The sequence below is a fragment of the Dromiciops gliroides genome, chromosome 6, assembly GCF_019393635.1.
Source record: "Dromiciops gliroides isolate mDroGli1 chromosome 6, mDroGli1.pri, whole genome shotgun sequence".
NCBI classification, from domain to species: Eukaryota; Metazoa; Chordata; class Mammalia; order Microbiotheria; family Microbiotheriidae; genus Dromiciops; species Dromiciops gliroides.
Window position 1 is genome coordinate 263,325,138 of NC_057866.1, and position 16,085 is coordinate 263,341,222.

The 16,085-nt window shown below is 49.1% G+C and overlaps 1 protein-coding gene across 10 annotated transcripts in view; it reads right to left on the reverse strand.

The window, feature by feature from the left end:
• The window catches only part of RUFY3 (RUN and FYVE domain containing 3), a 140,827-nt gene extending 125,939 nt beyond the window's left edge, over positions 1-14,888 (reverse strand). For 6 of the 10 annotated variants that reach the window (XR_006353581.1, XM_043971160.1, XM_043971167.1 and 3 more), the window contains exon 1: positions 14,550-14,888. Coding sequence is in view for 7 of the 10 variants with exons in the window: in XM_043971160.1 (XP_043827095.1) it covers positions 14,550-14,841 (292 nt within the window). In the remaining 3 variants the exon portion in view is untranslated. The remainder of the gene's footprint in view (positions 1-14,549) is intronic. The other 4 variants (XR_006353583.1, XR_006353582.1, XM_043971169.1 and 1 more) reach the window with 3 other exon arrangements.
• Between the last annotated feature and the right edge of the window lie 1,197 nt (positions 14,889-16,085).

A 16,085-nucleotide genomic window follows, 5' to 3' on the forward strand; every position in this document is an offset into this window, starting at 1 on the left:
ATCAATCGCTGATGCCCCAAAATACAAAACCCATGAAGGAACACAATTGTTTTGTGGCTTTTTAAGAGAAAATGCTCTGAACATTGGAGGAGAAATAATTTTAGAGTGCTGAGGAAAGTTTTTGTTTGTTTGTTTTATACAAAAGCAGACACAGTTTGGGTCTACCCAGGGAATTGTATTATATTTGGGGAGGGGGTGAAGCAATTGGGGTTAAGTGACTTGCCCAGGGTCACACAGCTAGTAAGTGTCAAGTGTCGGAGGGCAAATTTGAACCCAGGTCCTCCTGACTCCAGGGCTGGTGCTCTAAACACTGCGCCACCTAGCTACCGTACTTTATTTATTCTTTCAAAAGAAAAGCACTTATTGACTATTCAATCCTCAACTAAATACAGTGTAAATATGAGGAAATCTCAAGGGGGAAGGTGCTGGTAGTAGGGGGTGGGGGACCTCAAAAGGCCTCCCAAGGAAGGTGAGATTTAAACTGATTTTTTTTTTTTGGTGGGGCAGTGAGGGTTAAGTGACTTGCCCAGGGTCACACAGCTAGTAAGTGTCAAGTGTATGAGGCCGGATTTGAACTCAGGTCCTCCTGAATCCAGGGCCGGCACTTTATCCACTGTGCCACTTAGCTGCCCCTAAACTGATTTTTGAAGGAAGTCAAAAGTTAAAGGTTAAGGAGGGAGGCCCTTCCAAGCATTGAGGGAAGCTAGGTACACACAAAGCTCTGACCAAAAGTCTTGTTTGAGGATCATGAAAAAAGCCAACTTAGGGAGATCAAAGAAATGTAAAAAGACTGGAAGGGAAAGAAGGGCTCAGGCCGGGAAAGGCTTTTAAAAGCCAGAGGCTTTGTTTTTTCCTTTGATCCAGGGTGTAATAGGGAGCCCCAGGAGTTTACAGGGGGCTGAGCTCACAGGAACATCTTAGCATTTCCATGGGGGATGGCAAGGCTGTGATCCCTGATGGGAAGAGGAATGAAATCTTACTTTTAAATAGAACTCCAGGGTAAAACAGGGCTTTACCTAGCCTATGCCCAAAGTCAGAGTATGGGTCAGGGTGGGACTTTGGGGATAGGGTAGGTAAAGCCCTATGTAACCCCGAAGGTCTACCTAAAAGTAGGATTTCATTACCACGTTCCACTATCCTCCATGGGGTTGGTAAAATGCTCCTAAGAGCTTCCTAGAATTAACCCATTGGCATTCAATCACACCTCAATTCAGCTCCGATTCCCCCCCTCCCCAATCTACCTGGCTCTCCAGGGAGGGGGCATTACTTCACATAGTGGTCTGCCCTAGAAGCTTCACCTCAAATCTGGTTGCTTATTTTCTTTTATCTATCCACAATCCTTTGCAGCAGGCACTCAATAATTATTACTTGACTAAGCTTTCCTTCTTAAATAGACCCGGGTTGATGACTAACCACAGTTGTCTTAAAATAGCAACGAACATTTTAACTTAAGCCCTCATCCGTGGCCAGGCACTGGGAGCACAAACACCACACGAGCAAAGAGGCCGGTCCTACCCTCTGCAGAGGAGATGAGGGACGTCCCCGGCCTTGAGTCTGGGGGGAAGTGAGGATGGAGCTGGGTGCAGGGGAGGGGGGGCCCTGCTGGAAAGCAGAGGATGAGTGGAACCCTCTCCAAAAGGGGGGAAAGCCCAAAGAGTGAGTGCCAGTCATCATGAAGTGGGTGAGGCTGGGGCCCCTCAGGAAATGGTGGTTTGCTCTGATCAAGGCAAACAACCCTCCAGTCAAGAAGTACTTATTAACTCAACTGGAATCAGTGGATTATAGCTTCATTCTGAGCAAAACTGGCTAACAAAGCCTAAGAACTCAGCTGACATGCCCTAGAGGAGAGGGGTGCAGGCCAGTTAGCCCACCCTTATGACTCCTGAGGAGGAGAAAGAAGAGGAGAGACAGGAAGATAAGCTTTTCAGCTTTTTTTTTTTTTTTTTTTTTGGTGAGGCAATTGGGGTTAAGTGACTTGCCCAGGGTCACACAGCTACTAAGTGTCAAGTGTCTGAGGCTGGATTTGAACTCAGGTCCTCCTGAATCCAGGGCTGGTGCTCTATCCACTGTGCCACCTAGCTGCCCCTCAGCTTTTTTAATGTGTTATCTTCTTGCTTTAGATCATAAGCTCCCTGAGGGCAAGAACTGTCCTTTGCTTGTCTTTGTATCCCAGGAGCTTAGCACAGTAACCGGCACATTCTTTTCTGTCATTTTTCAGTCGTGTCTGACCCCCCCCCCCCCATTTAGGTTTTTCTTGGCAAAGACAAAAGAGTGGTTTGCCATTTCCTTTACCAGTTCATTTTACAGACGAGGAAACCAAGGCAAACAGGGTTAAGCGACTTGCTCAGAGTCACATAGCTAGGAGGTGCCTGAAGCTGCTTTCGAACTCATGAAGATGAGTTCCTGACTTCAAGCCTGGAGCTCTAGCCACTGTACCACCTTGCTGCCCTGCCTGGTACACAGCAGGTGCCTAATAAATGTTTAATGACTGACTGAAACTACTGCCCCTTACCTTTCCACTTCAAGTCCCTTAGGGGAAAAGTCCAGAAGTACACCTCCTACGGCTTTTTCCAGAAGTCTTTGGGTCCTCCCAACATGTACAACAGTCTGAAGAGGTTATCTTTAAAACCAGTTATTTTCAGCACCAGGAATGCAAAACTGTGGTGGGTGGGTAAGGGAAAAGGGTAACACAAGCCAGAGGGACACAGGTGTCAGCTCCCGAGTCTTTAGGAACGAAGGACAGTGTTCCCAGACAAAGAATTCCATGTAAATGCATTTATGTGAGGCAAAACACACAAACCAATTCTGAATCCACTGGTTTTACGCTGGATGGCCCCACAACTCCAGGGGCTTCCCGTACGTATGCTGACCACAGCATCCCAGGTTAGCACTGGTATGATCAGGAAGCAGGCCCAGGCACCCCCTGACCCCCATAGCCACAGAGGGCAGCATTGAGCTCACATTCTCAACCCAGCTCCCAATGACGTTTGAGAGCAGAGTAAATAGAAGAGAGGGGTTGTGGCCCCAAGTGAGCGGAGATCAAGAGAGGAGTCCTGGTCTGAGAACACAGGGCATTAACCTGTGTTTAAGTCCTACCCCTGACACATCCTGGATGAGTGAGGAGGGGCAAATCATTGTGGGGAGGGGTAGCGCGGAGAACAGGGAATTGTCTCAGAAGGTAGGTCTGTTAGAGAACAGGTCCTGGCAGGATTTTCTGAATTTGGAGGTTCTCCTAAACCAATTGAAATTATAGGCCTGGACCCCCTCCCTCCCCAACACTATACACGTGTGTTAGTATATGCATGTGTGTATAGACATAGGTGTGTGCATACACGTCTGTGTGGGTCACACATATATACATATGCATATGTACATATAGTCACACAATGTAATCTATATGGAGCATATATACACACATATATAAACATGCACATCTACGATATATAGATACAGATATGTACCCATTCACATGTGTATAATCTAGGTGGAGCTCATGCACATATACTCTCTATACACAGACATGTATGTATAAAACACATACATACATGTATATACTTAGACATGCACACGTTCATCATCTATATGGAGTATATAAACATGTACTATACACATGTACATGTATGTGTCATACACACGGACTCACATATATAATCTGTGTAGGGTTCAAACCTATCCATTTTGGCCTCATTTTTATCATGTTCTAGTTCTAGCTGAGTTAGCAGCCTGAAGATTTTTACTATGCCAACTGAAAAGTCACCCATTATATAACAAAATAGTGGAGTCAAACCAAAAATGAAAAACAGTCCAAATTTAGAAAGACACTTCCCCTTCAGAATACGCCTACCCCGGCTCTGTTGCTACAATGTCAACAGAGAATGGGTATCAGAAACTGACGTGGTATGTCCCATGTCTTTATTACACAATTTAGAGAAGGCCAGTGCTGCACCATAACCTTGATTCCTTCCTTCAAGATTAAACTTTAGCACTGAATAAATTTTTTAAAAACCTCAAACTCAAAAGGTTAATTCAAAAACATTCACTTCTCTCCCCTCCCAGAGCTAACACGGTCTATTGATCTCCCTGCCTTGAGTCCAAAGGTTAACTTGGGATCCATGAACTTTTCAAAAAATACATTCTAAATGCATTTTCATAGAATTTATTTCCTTTTTAATCCCATTTATTTTACGTATTTAATTTATATATTTTTTTTGGTGAGGCAGTTGGGGTAAAGTGACTTGCCCAGGGTCACACAGCTAGTAAGTGTCAAGTATCTAAGGCCAGATTTGAATTCAGGTCTTCCTGAATCCAAGGTCAGTTGCTCTATCCACTGTGCCACCTCGCTGCCCCTATTTTTGTATTTTAAATCATTTTTCTGATAGCAGGCTTCACCAGACCACCAAAGGGGTCCAACAATACCAAAAAAGTAAAGGACACCCCCCCCCCCAAATCCAAAACCATCCTGCACTCTGCAGGCCAAATTAATTTCCCCAAACATGGGACGAGGTCACTCCTGCTCTGTCAGTGCCACATGTATCTGGGAATAAATATAAAATATGGTCACTCAAAGCCCTTTACAAGCTAGTCTCTTCTTACCTTTCCAGTATTCCTACATTCTCCTCCTGCTCCCTGTTGCAGGCACATGACCCTCCATTGCCCACCTACGCCCCTTTGCCCCGGCTGGCCCATAATTTTATACTTATAGCTTGTATGCACACAGTTGTTGACATGGGTGTCCCCCAATAGAATAGCAGGTTCTTGAGAGCCTTTGGGGGGGGGGGCTTTCTCCTATCCCCAGGCCTTAGCAAAGTGCCTTGCCGGACATATAGTAAGCATCTCAGTAAACGTAAGCTCATGGGCTGAGCCCCATCCTACCAGGAACCAGGATTCCGATTCTTTGCACTCCCTTCTGGCCCGAGCTCCTTGCGCCTCTTGTTTCAGAGATTCCTCGGGTCCTGACACTATCTGATCATCTCCCTAACTTTGGACTGGCTGATCCCCTGGATCGGATAAATGCTTGACTGACTCATTTATATTCACCCAGCAGGCATCTCTGGGCTCTTGATTCACCAGCTCACAAACATCTCCACATGCAGAAAAGATCTCAATTTATCCAACCCCTAATAGGCTGAGGTCGGCCCTGAGCATGATGCCGGGCACACAGTAGGTGCTTATTCATGAGTGACTGAGAAAGAACAGGTTTGTGAAATCACAAGGTAGTCACATTAATCACTGCTCTACAAAGAGCAGACTGAATGGCCAAGGGCTGTAAAATCACACATCTTATTAAATCAATATGCTTTAAGAACTCTGATCGATGCAATGACCGACCACTTCTTCAGAGGAACAATGATGAATCCCACTGCCCGCTACCTGGCAGGACTGGAGAGGCAGATTGAGATACTAATGCACTTTTGAATGTGGCCCAATGTATGGATCTGTTTTGCTGGAGAGTTTGCCTATTTGTTACAAGAGAGGGTGTTTTTTGTTTGGGGGATTTTTTTTGCGGGGCAATCAGGGTTAAGTGACTTGCCCAGGGTCACACTGCTAGTAAGTGTCAAGTATCTTGACACTGGATTTGAATTCAGGTCCGGTGCTTTATCCACTGCTCCACCTAACTGCCCCCTGTTAATAGTTCTTAAGGGGCTCAGAGGACCTAGGTTCAAATAATAATGCACTGTCCAGTGCCTATGTAAACAGATAAAGCACTTTAACTACCCCCTTTGGGTCTCAGCTTCCTTTACCTGTAAAATGAGGTGGTTGGACCAGATCAGAGGTGTCAACTTGGATGGAAACATGGGCCCCATCCTGACTTAGAAAACCTCATGATTATCGATCTCTTTATTTATTAATACATCGGCTCATTACCCTCAGAGAGGGACGACATGTAATTCTGGTTCGGGATGTGTCTGAAACCTCTGGAGGAGACTCTCATTTCTGTGATTCCAGGTGGAAAGAACATTGACGGGGGTGAGGGGGAACCAGAGTCCCAGTTCTTCCACTTAACTTGTCCTAGGTCAAGGCTTTGATCAAGTTGCCCCCTTCCTAGTTTTTTCTATTTCCTCCTCAGTAACGTGATGGCTGGTCCGAGATCCTTCCAGGCTATGAATGTTCTGATTCTGCTGCTGGAGGACAGGACAAAGGCCACGGTGAGACTAGTTTTGTAGGTGCCACTCCAAACATCTAGTGTCGGGGAAATGGGAAGATAACAGGCAGATGGCATGGGTACCCTCTTGTCTCTAATCCCCCAAGGGAGACCCACCTTCATAGAATGATTTTCCAGAAATCAGAAGAGGGAATGGGAAGAGGGAATAGGGAACCTCCAGGTGCTGACATTACTCCTAGGGATGAGACCTAGGAGCAAATCTGGCTTGACAAATTGTAGGAACACAAGATGGTGAGCTGGAAAAGTCCCTAGAAGTCAAGTCCTACGCTCTCATTTGAAAGATATGGAAACTTGGGCGCAGAGACAGGGTCCTAGCTCACACAGGAGAGCCTGGGTTCCTCGTCCTTCCGACTGCCAACACAAGGTTCTTCTCTGGTCCATGGAGTCACCCGACAGAAGGAGTTTTTGAAAGATTCTAAGTATAGCAGCCCACAGAGATTTTGGAGATTTTGTATTAGCCCTCTGAAGCCCAGCAGAGCACAGGTTTTTTGTATTTACAGCACATCACTGATTTAGGGGGACTGGAGATGTGATGGAGGGTAAAACCATCAAGGCCACACTCCCAGAGATGATGGCTACTGTCTCCCTCCCCTTTTACCTCCAGTAAGTACACAAGGTACACATGTGGTTGGCGGAAGGTCATGATGCCGCCTCTGCTGTTCTCATACAAGATTCATTTTGTTGAGTTATTTTTAGGCCCTGCTAAACAATCAAAATAAAGCCACTCCAAAGGCATACCTGAGATTCTTCACTTTTGGACTGGTCAAGCTCTAAGCTAAAAAGCAATTTGCTCCCTCATTCCCCCAACATGCGGACATTACTTATGTAGGGCACATTTACTAGGTAGGCAATTCTCTTAAGTCACAGAGATCACATCTGTGGGCAAAAGAAACGCCCTCTACTCCCTGAAAAAACCCTATGAATTTTATACTTTGGACAATAACAAAAGGAAGGGTTCGTGATAGAAAAACCCATTCCTGGAGCAGCTAGGTGGCGCAATGGATAGAGTACTGGCTCTTGATTCAGGAGGACCTGAGTTCAAATTTGACCTCAGACACTTGACACTTACTGGCTTTGTGACCCTGGGCAAGTCACTTAACTAACCCTCATTGCCCTGCCAAAAAACCCATTCCTGGGCGATGTGCCTAGATACCAAATGCATACCATGTGTAGAAAAAGCACATTTTTCATGGAACTATTTCAGTGCTGATAACTGTATTCCAGTTCGTTGATAAGTTAATAACTGGCTCCCTTTATAATCCAAAGTATTTTATTTTATGTATCCAAAACCATTATTCAGAGAAGGGGTCTAGGGGCAGCTAGGTGGTGCAGTGGATAAAGCACTGGCCCTGGATTCAGGAGGACCTGAGTTCAAATCCGACCTCAGATACTTAACACTTAACTAGCTGTGTGACCCTAGGCAAGTCACTTAACCCCAATTGCCTCACCAAAAAAACAAAACAAACAGAGAAGGGGTCTATCAGCTTCTCGGGACCTCCAAAGGGATCCAGGACCCCCCCAAAAGTGGAAGAACCCTAGGATTACAAGGTTACTTTTCTAAGCAGACCCTGCAGAGAACAAGGAGTGTACCAGAGTAAAAAAAATAAATCTCAATACCAAAATTCGATTGAATTTAAAAAACTGTGGATTTAGTATCCAGTGTCCTGAGCAAAACACTGCAAACCACAAGAATGCAAATACAAAGAAAGGCTTGGCCTCTAGGGGATCCCACTTCCTTAGGGCTTACAATTGTTGGGATTCAATCATTTTTCCCCCCAATCATTCAATTCTTCTGGGGTTTTCTAGTCTTAAGATCCTGGAGTGGTTTTTTGCCATTTCCTTCTCCAGCTCACTTTACAGATGAGGAAACTGAGGCAAACAGGGTGAAGTGACTTAGCCAGGATCACACAGCTAAGTGTCTCAAAGCCAGATTTGAATTCAGGAAGATGAGTCTTCCTGACTCCAATAGTTTGGGGCAAATACCACCCAAATCTTTCACTTTCCCAATCTACTCAAACCTTCCTTTATATCTGTACATGCTATTTGTCGTAAGTACATAGCCCGGGGCAGCTAGGTGGCGCAATGGATAGAGCACCGGCCCTGAAGTCGGGAGGACCTGAGTTTAAATGCGGCCTCAGACACTTAACACTTACTAGCTGTGTGACTCTGGGCAAGTCACTTAACCCCGATTGCCTCACCAAAAAAAAAAAAGTACATAGCTCTCTGGGGACAGGGGAGGTTTTTGTTTTGTATCCCCAAAGTCAAACATGCCTGGCCCATCAAAGGCATTTAATAAGGTCCTGTTAATTGATCTATGCATTTAACCCATCCGGGCAGGGCCCGAGTCAGGATACTACAAAATGACCATCTGTAACAAGGGTACCCAAAGCCCTCTGAAGCACACAGATACATGACCCAAGTCCGTGAAACTCAGCATTTCAGCCCTGAAATCTGCTGCCTCGACACTCTGAGCAGGCCAATATTCAATTTACCTTCCCCCCACCCCATCCTCTTCCTTTTAACTGTCCCCCCGGGCCTAGCCTTAGGAAACTTGACCAGCTGGCTGGCTCCTGTTGCCCTAATAAGGAGATTTCACTGGCAACAAATGGGGGGAATTGCCACGTTTGAAAGGCCCAATCAGGTGCTGCCCGGGCATGCAGGAAGAATACAGGAATTTGGTTCTCAAAGGCTGCAGCTGCTAGCAAGAGAGCTGGCAACTTGGGGTGTGTGTGTGTGGGGGGGGATCAGATTCCTACAGGAAAGGCTGCCCTTTTCCCCTTGCTTGCAAAGCCAAACTGTGCAAGGGCTTGTGGGGGCAAGCCTAGTAGCCCAGGGCGCAGCGGAAGGGAGGGGAGGGCAGAAACGCCTGCTCCCCTCCCCCCAGTAGCAGCAATGGCCACAGGCTAGAGCAGGACCGGGAAAACCAGAGAGGGCAGTTTCTGGATTTGGCTGAGCAGAGTGCTTGAGAGAGGCCAGGGTGCTTGAGAATGAAGAAAGTTCTGGAAAGACTTAAGGATTCTTAGAGAAAGATTTATTACAGGGTCGTGCCATAGCTGAAAACCTAAAGCTAGGGGGTGTTAATATGAATATATGGATCACCTGGATTTGATGGAGGTACCTTATTATCCAAGGAGTTTTATGAAACCTTGGATTAATAGGAGCAAAATGTCATTCAAGCAAACTCCAAACAGAATCCAGATGGCTAGCAGATAAAAGACCCTACCTAGTGACTTCTTTTCCCTCAGGATAGTAAGTCCCTATCTTATGGTAACATCTGGGTGACCTCATCCTTGCCAAACCCATTTTTGGAATCCTGTAGTCTTAGCATGGTGCTTCTGTATTCCCTCCATACTTGTTATAACTGAAATGGTTAAACTGCTTTTTGCTTCTAGGTTGATTTCTGTTTCATACTTTTGAAACTGACTACGCCCTGTAATCAGTGGCCTAAAACCTTATATACCCTCAGAAACGGGGAGTCCCCTGAACTTCTCTCTTAGGAGGGAAGTCCCCACATGATCATATATCGTGTTATCTTTCTTCTTGGGAAAATAAAATGTTAAATTGATAGATATGTTTTTCTGTCTGTCTCTGATTTGTAAGAGAAATTAAACATTATTTCTCTGATCTATTTGTAGGAGACAGGCAGATACAAAAGCTATATTTTAATATTCAGCAGGGGCAAGGGAGTCAGTGCTTGTCAACCCTGCTCTTGCCCAAAGTTGCTAGGGCAATGACAACTCCAAAGGGAATAATGGGAAGTATTTGTTCAGTAGCCCCCCAGCCCTTCCCAATGCATTACCTTTGCTGGAGAAGGGAAGGAGGCTAATGAATGGGTAGCTTCCATTCCTTTCTGCCTTAGATATTTTCCGGGGTGGGTATAATATTAATAAAGTCTCTCTCACACCCAGATGCTATCGTGAGTGGCAGTGAGGGAAATGAAGAGCCTCCTTTCCTACGTTTGGAGGAACAAAGAGAGCAGCACATAAACTCTTATTTTAGAGTTTTGCTTTGTTTTCTGGAAAATTCCAGATAGGAGGCAGGGGCAAGAGAAAAGAGAAATTGACCCTGTAGGGGTCAGATCCCAGGATTAAGTCCAAATTGTGTGAGCCCTGGGGGTCCTAGGCCAAAGGGGTGGCATCTTGGGGCCCCTCCAGTATGTCACCCATGACCTTTGCTTAGACGATGGTCCAGCAAAGGTGCCCAAGAAAGACCATGGGAAGGGAACCATGATGGAGCAGCATCATGGAAACCCACAAACTGTGGGGGTGCCCCATGGCACGATCCTGAGCCCCCTTCTCTACACCATCTCCCCTGATGATCTCAGCTGTTTCCATAGATTCAATGCTCATCTCTATGCAGATGTTACCCACATCTGCCTCTCAAACCCTAATCCCTCCATTCTCAAATCAACTGCCTTCTGGATATATCCAACAGCACTTCTAGAGGCATCTCAAAGTCAACGCGTCCAAAACACTCTTTGCCCCAAAGCTCTCTCATCTTCCAAACTTCCCTAGTCACATTCCCCACTCCCCCTTCAGAGCCTTGGTGCCGTCTTCAGTGCCATCCCCAACTCATTCCCCATTTCCAATCTGTCTGCCGGGGCCCCTCACTTCCCTCTATTCATACAACTACCACTTGGGTGCAGGGGCCTCATGACCTCATGGATGAACTATTACCTGCTAGCTGCTCTTCCAGCCTCAAGAGTCTCCCTACTCCAAGCCATCCTTCCCATAGCTGCCAAAGTTCTTTTCCTCCATTTGAAGTCTATGGCTCCCTACTACCTACCTCCTAACCTCCAGGATTAAATAGAAAAATCCTGTTTAATGTTTAAGATCCTTCACAACCAGCTCCCGGCCCCCTTCTTAAAGCTGCTCCACTCTGCCCTTCCCATACAATCCAGTGACTCTGGCCTCTGCAGCCCCAGCTGCAGGACAGATTCTTTCAAGTCTCTAATGCCACCTTCTACAACAGGTCTTTCTCACCAGCCTTCCTTCTTCTTTTTTTTTTTTTTTTAGTGAGGCAATTGGGGTTAAGTGACTTGCCCAGGGTAACACAGCTAGTTAAGTGTTAAGTGTCTGAGGCCGGATTTGAACTCAGGTACTCCTGACTCCAGGGCCGGTGCTCCATCCACTGCACCATCTAGCTGCCCCCAGCCTTCCTTCTTAATTACCTGCCATTTAAACCGTATATAACGGGAACTTTAGAAAGACTGGATCTTAGGGGACAGGGGCTATGGTTTGTTTTGGTTTTGTTTTTCTGCCATTTGTAACCGGAGTTAAGCTTAGGACAGTGCCAAGGTCCAAACTAAGCATTTCTTAAATGCTTGCTGATCGAGGAGAGATTGGTACATATACAGTTATCCCTTCCATATCACGACTCTCCCCTCAGCAGTGTCCATATATCAAGGGTGGGCATAAGAAATTAAATGGGAATTTTGGAGGAGTTTTTCCAGAAGCCACAGACACCACAGAAAAAAGCGATTAGAAACTCAGAAATGCATAAAATATATGTACAGTATTGTATGCTATCAACATAACTTCTCTTATAATACCATAATAATTCAGACTTTTCTGGTAAGAAGGGAGGGTCAGAACGTTTTATGTGGACTTTCCTGATCTCAGCCCGGAGATGTGCACAATTTTTGCCCTGTGTGTACAACAAAATCCAACTTTACTCCTGACAACAGCAGTCCTCAAACTTTATGGTCTAAGGACCCCCTTTATATACTTAAAACTCCCCCCACGAGCTTGTTTATGTGGTTTATGTCTATGGACATTTACTCTATTAGAAATGACAATGTTTTATTATAAAAAGTTTTGGGGGCAGCTAGGTGGTGCAGTGGATAAAGCACTGGCCCTGGATTCAGGAGGACCTGAGTTCAAATCCGACCTCAGACACTTGACACTTACTAGCTGTGTGACCCTGGGCAAGTCACTTAACCCCCATTGTCCCACCAAAAAAAAAAAAAAGTTTTGACCTGGATTAGCCGCCTCACGGCCTTGCAGCAAAGCCCCAGATGTGTACCCTCCACTCCAGCATCCGCCAAAGCTGTCCTTTTTTGTAGGCCTCTCCCTTCCTCCCTGGACCTGCGAGGCCTGGGCTAGCCAGAATAGAACAGTAAGATGGTTATGGGTCATCCTATCAGGCACCTGCAATGACCTCTGAGACACTGCACAATGCCAAGGGAGCTCACCCCAGTGACTTAGCAGTACAGAGGTTAGCTTCCATTGAATAATAGCCATTCATGAATAATCAGGCATCGAGGTGGCTCGGTGGCTAGGGTGAAGGATGGGGCTGAGTTCAAAGTCAGCCTCAGACACTCACTAGCTGTGTGACCCTGGGCAAGTCAGTTAACCTCTGTTTATCTGAAGCCACTGGAGAAGGGAATGGTTAAGTAGTCCAGTATCTTTGCCAAGAAAACCCTGTGGACGATATGGTCTGTGGGGTCATGAAGACTTGGCCATGACTCAACAAATTCAGTAATTATTAAGTACGGGCACTGCTGGGTGCTAGGATTCCAACGCAGAAAACACATAGTCTGTCCCTCCAGGAGTTTACAATCCAATGGGGAGATGAAACATGAGATAAAACAGTGTAAGCATGAGCAGAGGTAACCTGAGGTGAGGGAGGAGGGAGAGGGGTGAGGGAGAAGAGGAGGAGGAGGGAGGAAGGGAAAGAGAGTAGGAGAGAGAGAAAGAAGGAAGACAGAGAGGGAGAGAAGGGAGAGTCAGAGAAAGATAAGAGAGGGAGAGAGAGACTAACTTTTCTGGGGTCGGGGAAGGCTGTTTAATGGTACTTGTGGTTTAAGACAAGACTTGAGAGAAGAGGAGACGAAGGGGGACAGCCTGTGTGTGAACAGAGGGGGGTAGGAAGTGTAAGACAGTGGCACGTCTGGTTCCGATGAAAAGGGAGTAATGGAAATATCGCCGGGAAGGGAGGGAGGCAGATTGCAGAAGCCCTCAAACACCGAGCGCAGGAATCTGTTTCAGTCTTAGGGACCCTTTCCTTGTTTAGCTTATTAGATCAGTCTGTTTGGCAAGCTGGGGCGCTCTTGGAACTCCCACGGTACTAACTGTACTACGCACTTGGCACATGCCACTGGTATTATGACATACACAAAGATCAAACTGTGCTTGTCTGATGAGGCTCAATCTTGGGGGCTTCCTGTAAGCTCACCTCTCTCTGGGTTATGCCGCACCCCTAGGGTGTCTTCTGGGGGGGGGGGGCATCCAAGGTCTGTTCTGCGCTCCCATGTCAGCACCCAGTTTAGCAAAACAATGAATTTATTATTTCGCATGGCAGAAAATGCCCAAAGCAAAGTGCTTTGCCCTTGAGTTTTCGGGTTAGCAGTCCGAGTCTCAGCTGTCTTTGTATATCCGTGCCCCTGCCCACAACATGCTTCTAACAAGTGTCTGTCGAATTGGGAGCTTTCAGTTGGCAGTGGGGAGACTTGGGAATCTCTTTTTAAATTTCTCTGCAAGCAAATGTGGACGTGTGACCTGTGATTTCACTGAGAAGGAATCTTCCGATGAGGAGACTGCCAGCTGAGAAGTCGGAGTAGGGCCCGGGGTCTGTATGCGAGTCCGCGGTGGGTGGGGCTGGAAGCCGGGTCCCCCACACCGCCCCCAGCGCACCGCACTGCCTGCTCGGGAGGCCCACGGGTCCCTGTCTGTGCCCGGCTTCCAGGGCAGCGCTCAAGCCCACTAGGCCCCACTGGCGGCCCGTGGGCCGGCTCGGGAACCGAGCCCAGGGGCAATCTCAGCCTTCAGGAGGTCGCCGGGGGGGGGGGGGGCGTCTTAATCACCTTCCGCTGTTGAGCGGCTTTTCAATGGGGGATGAACGCATGCCCCTATTTTTAGGAAAGAACTTTAATCCGGACGGACACAAGGAAACCGGGCAGGAGGGATGACTTTGGAGGAAAGCAAACTTGGGTGCGGGAGGGAGGGCGGTAGAGATGCCAGGCGGGGAGCCCCGCCTGGGTGGGGGGGCCTCCCGCGGAGGGGCGGGTGGGCTGCTCCCGGCTCCACCCCCCGGGAAGGGAGGCACTAAGCCGGGACAGCCCGCCTTTCGTGCTGGCTCATGGACACCTGGGGGGGGGGCGTGTATCGGGGACGGGGAGGCTCCAGCCCCACCTAGGAAGGGGTGCTGGGGGAGTGGTCTGGAGGAGGGTGGCCCCAGCTCCGGCTCAGCGCGGGGACGTGTCCCCAGTCCTCATCTTAGGAAGGGGCGCCGAACGTTGGGGGCGGGGGTTCGGCCTCGTCCGGCCCAAGTGCAGGCGGGGGACTAGAGGGTGCACCCCAAAGGGCGGCGGCGGCACGTGGGGGAGCGGCGCGAGACGAGGGAAGATGACCCCCCCTCCCCCCGTCCCCTCCCGTCCCATACTCACGGGGCTTGGAGCCGCCGGGCGCCGGGGAGCTCAGCAGCAGGAAGGGCAGGGGCGAGCCCGGGGACGGCGGCGTCCTCCAGCCCCGTGGCGGGGGCTGTGGATGCAGGGGCGGCTGGTGGGGGGGCCGCGCCCCCGGGCCCGCGCCGCCATCGCCCGGGTACAACAGGAAGAAGGGCGCGGGCTCGGGCGAGCCGGGCTCGGGGCTGCTGCCGGCCGGGGACTGCTGTGGCTCCCCAGCGCCCTCGGCCGCCGCCTGAGCAGGAGCAGGAGCAGGAGCTGGAGGCTCAGCCATCGCGGCCGCCCTGAGCGCCGGCCCACCCCGACCAGCCCAGCCCAGCCCAGCCCAGCCCCGGGCGAGCGAGCAAGCGAGCCACGGAGCGAGCGGCCCGGCCTCCCCCACCGGGGGGCGGGGCGGGGCGGGGGAAAGAGGCGGGGGGAAGGGAAGGGGGGAAAAGAAGGGGAAGGCGAGGAGGGGAGGGGAAGGGGGGAAAAGGAGCGGGGAGGAGAGGAGGGGAAAAAGGAGGGGGAGAAGAGGCAAGGGGAAAGGGGAGAGGGGGAAAAGGAGAGGGGAGGAGAGGAATGGGGGATGGGAGGAGGGGGAGGAGGGGGAGGAGGGGGAGGAGGGGGAGGAGGGGGAAGAGGGGGAAGAGGGGGAGGAGAGAGGAGGAAAGGGGGGGAAAAGGAGGGAGGAGCTACTACTCCTACCCCGCCCAGAGGCTTCTCCGCCCCCGAGGCCTGGCCCCGCCCGCCCGGAGTAATGGGGGAAGGAGGGAGGGGACCCCCTCCCGAGAGAGCTGACTTGGACCTGCAGCAATCCAGCTGTTCTCACCCCTCCTCCTGTTGCCCCCTTTTCTTCTACCCTACCCTCTCCCCCCTTGCCCTTCTATCCCCTCCTTTCCTCCCTTCGAGCTCCTCCCCTCCCTTTCTCTAGAAGAAATACGCCCCGCCCCCCACGTGGGGTGGGGTCTCCTTCCTCCCTCTTTGCCTCGAAGTCCCCCGACTCCAGGTTTAGGAAAGCCTGCGTCCCACTCTTTATAACACCCACCTTTGGGCTTTACACCTAATCTAATAATTCCTTCTGCTTGAAGGAGCGGGAAGGGCAGGTCCTTGATTTAGGCCACGCGAAAACCTCCCCCCAGTGGGGTTTCGTTTTTAGTGAACACCCTTCACCTGGGGATTGGGAAGTCCGTCCTTCTGCAAGGTAAAGGTGGTGTCCTCCCGTCCCCCGCTTTTGTTCTGGGATGTCATGTGCTCGGCCTGGGCTCTGGCCATTGTTCTCCCCCAGGTGGGGGTGTATACTACCCTGGTCAGTTACGTTACAAGTAATTGATTTATTTTCAAGTCAGCTGGCATTTATTAAGCGCTGTGGATGCGCGAGTCTCTGTGCTAAACTCTGGGAGTTGGGGGGAGAAAGGCAAAAACAGGATTTAAATATTTGTATCATTGTTTACTGACACGTGATGCCACGTTATTAATCCAGGCTTTGCCTCAAATAGTATCCCTCTGAAGATCTCATCTTTTGCCAGTTACTCGGGC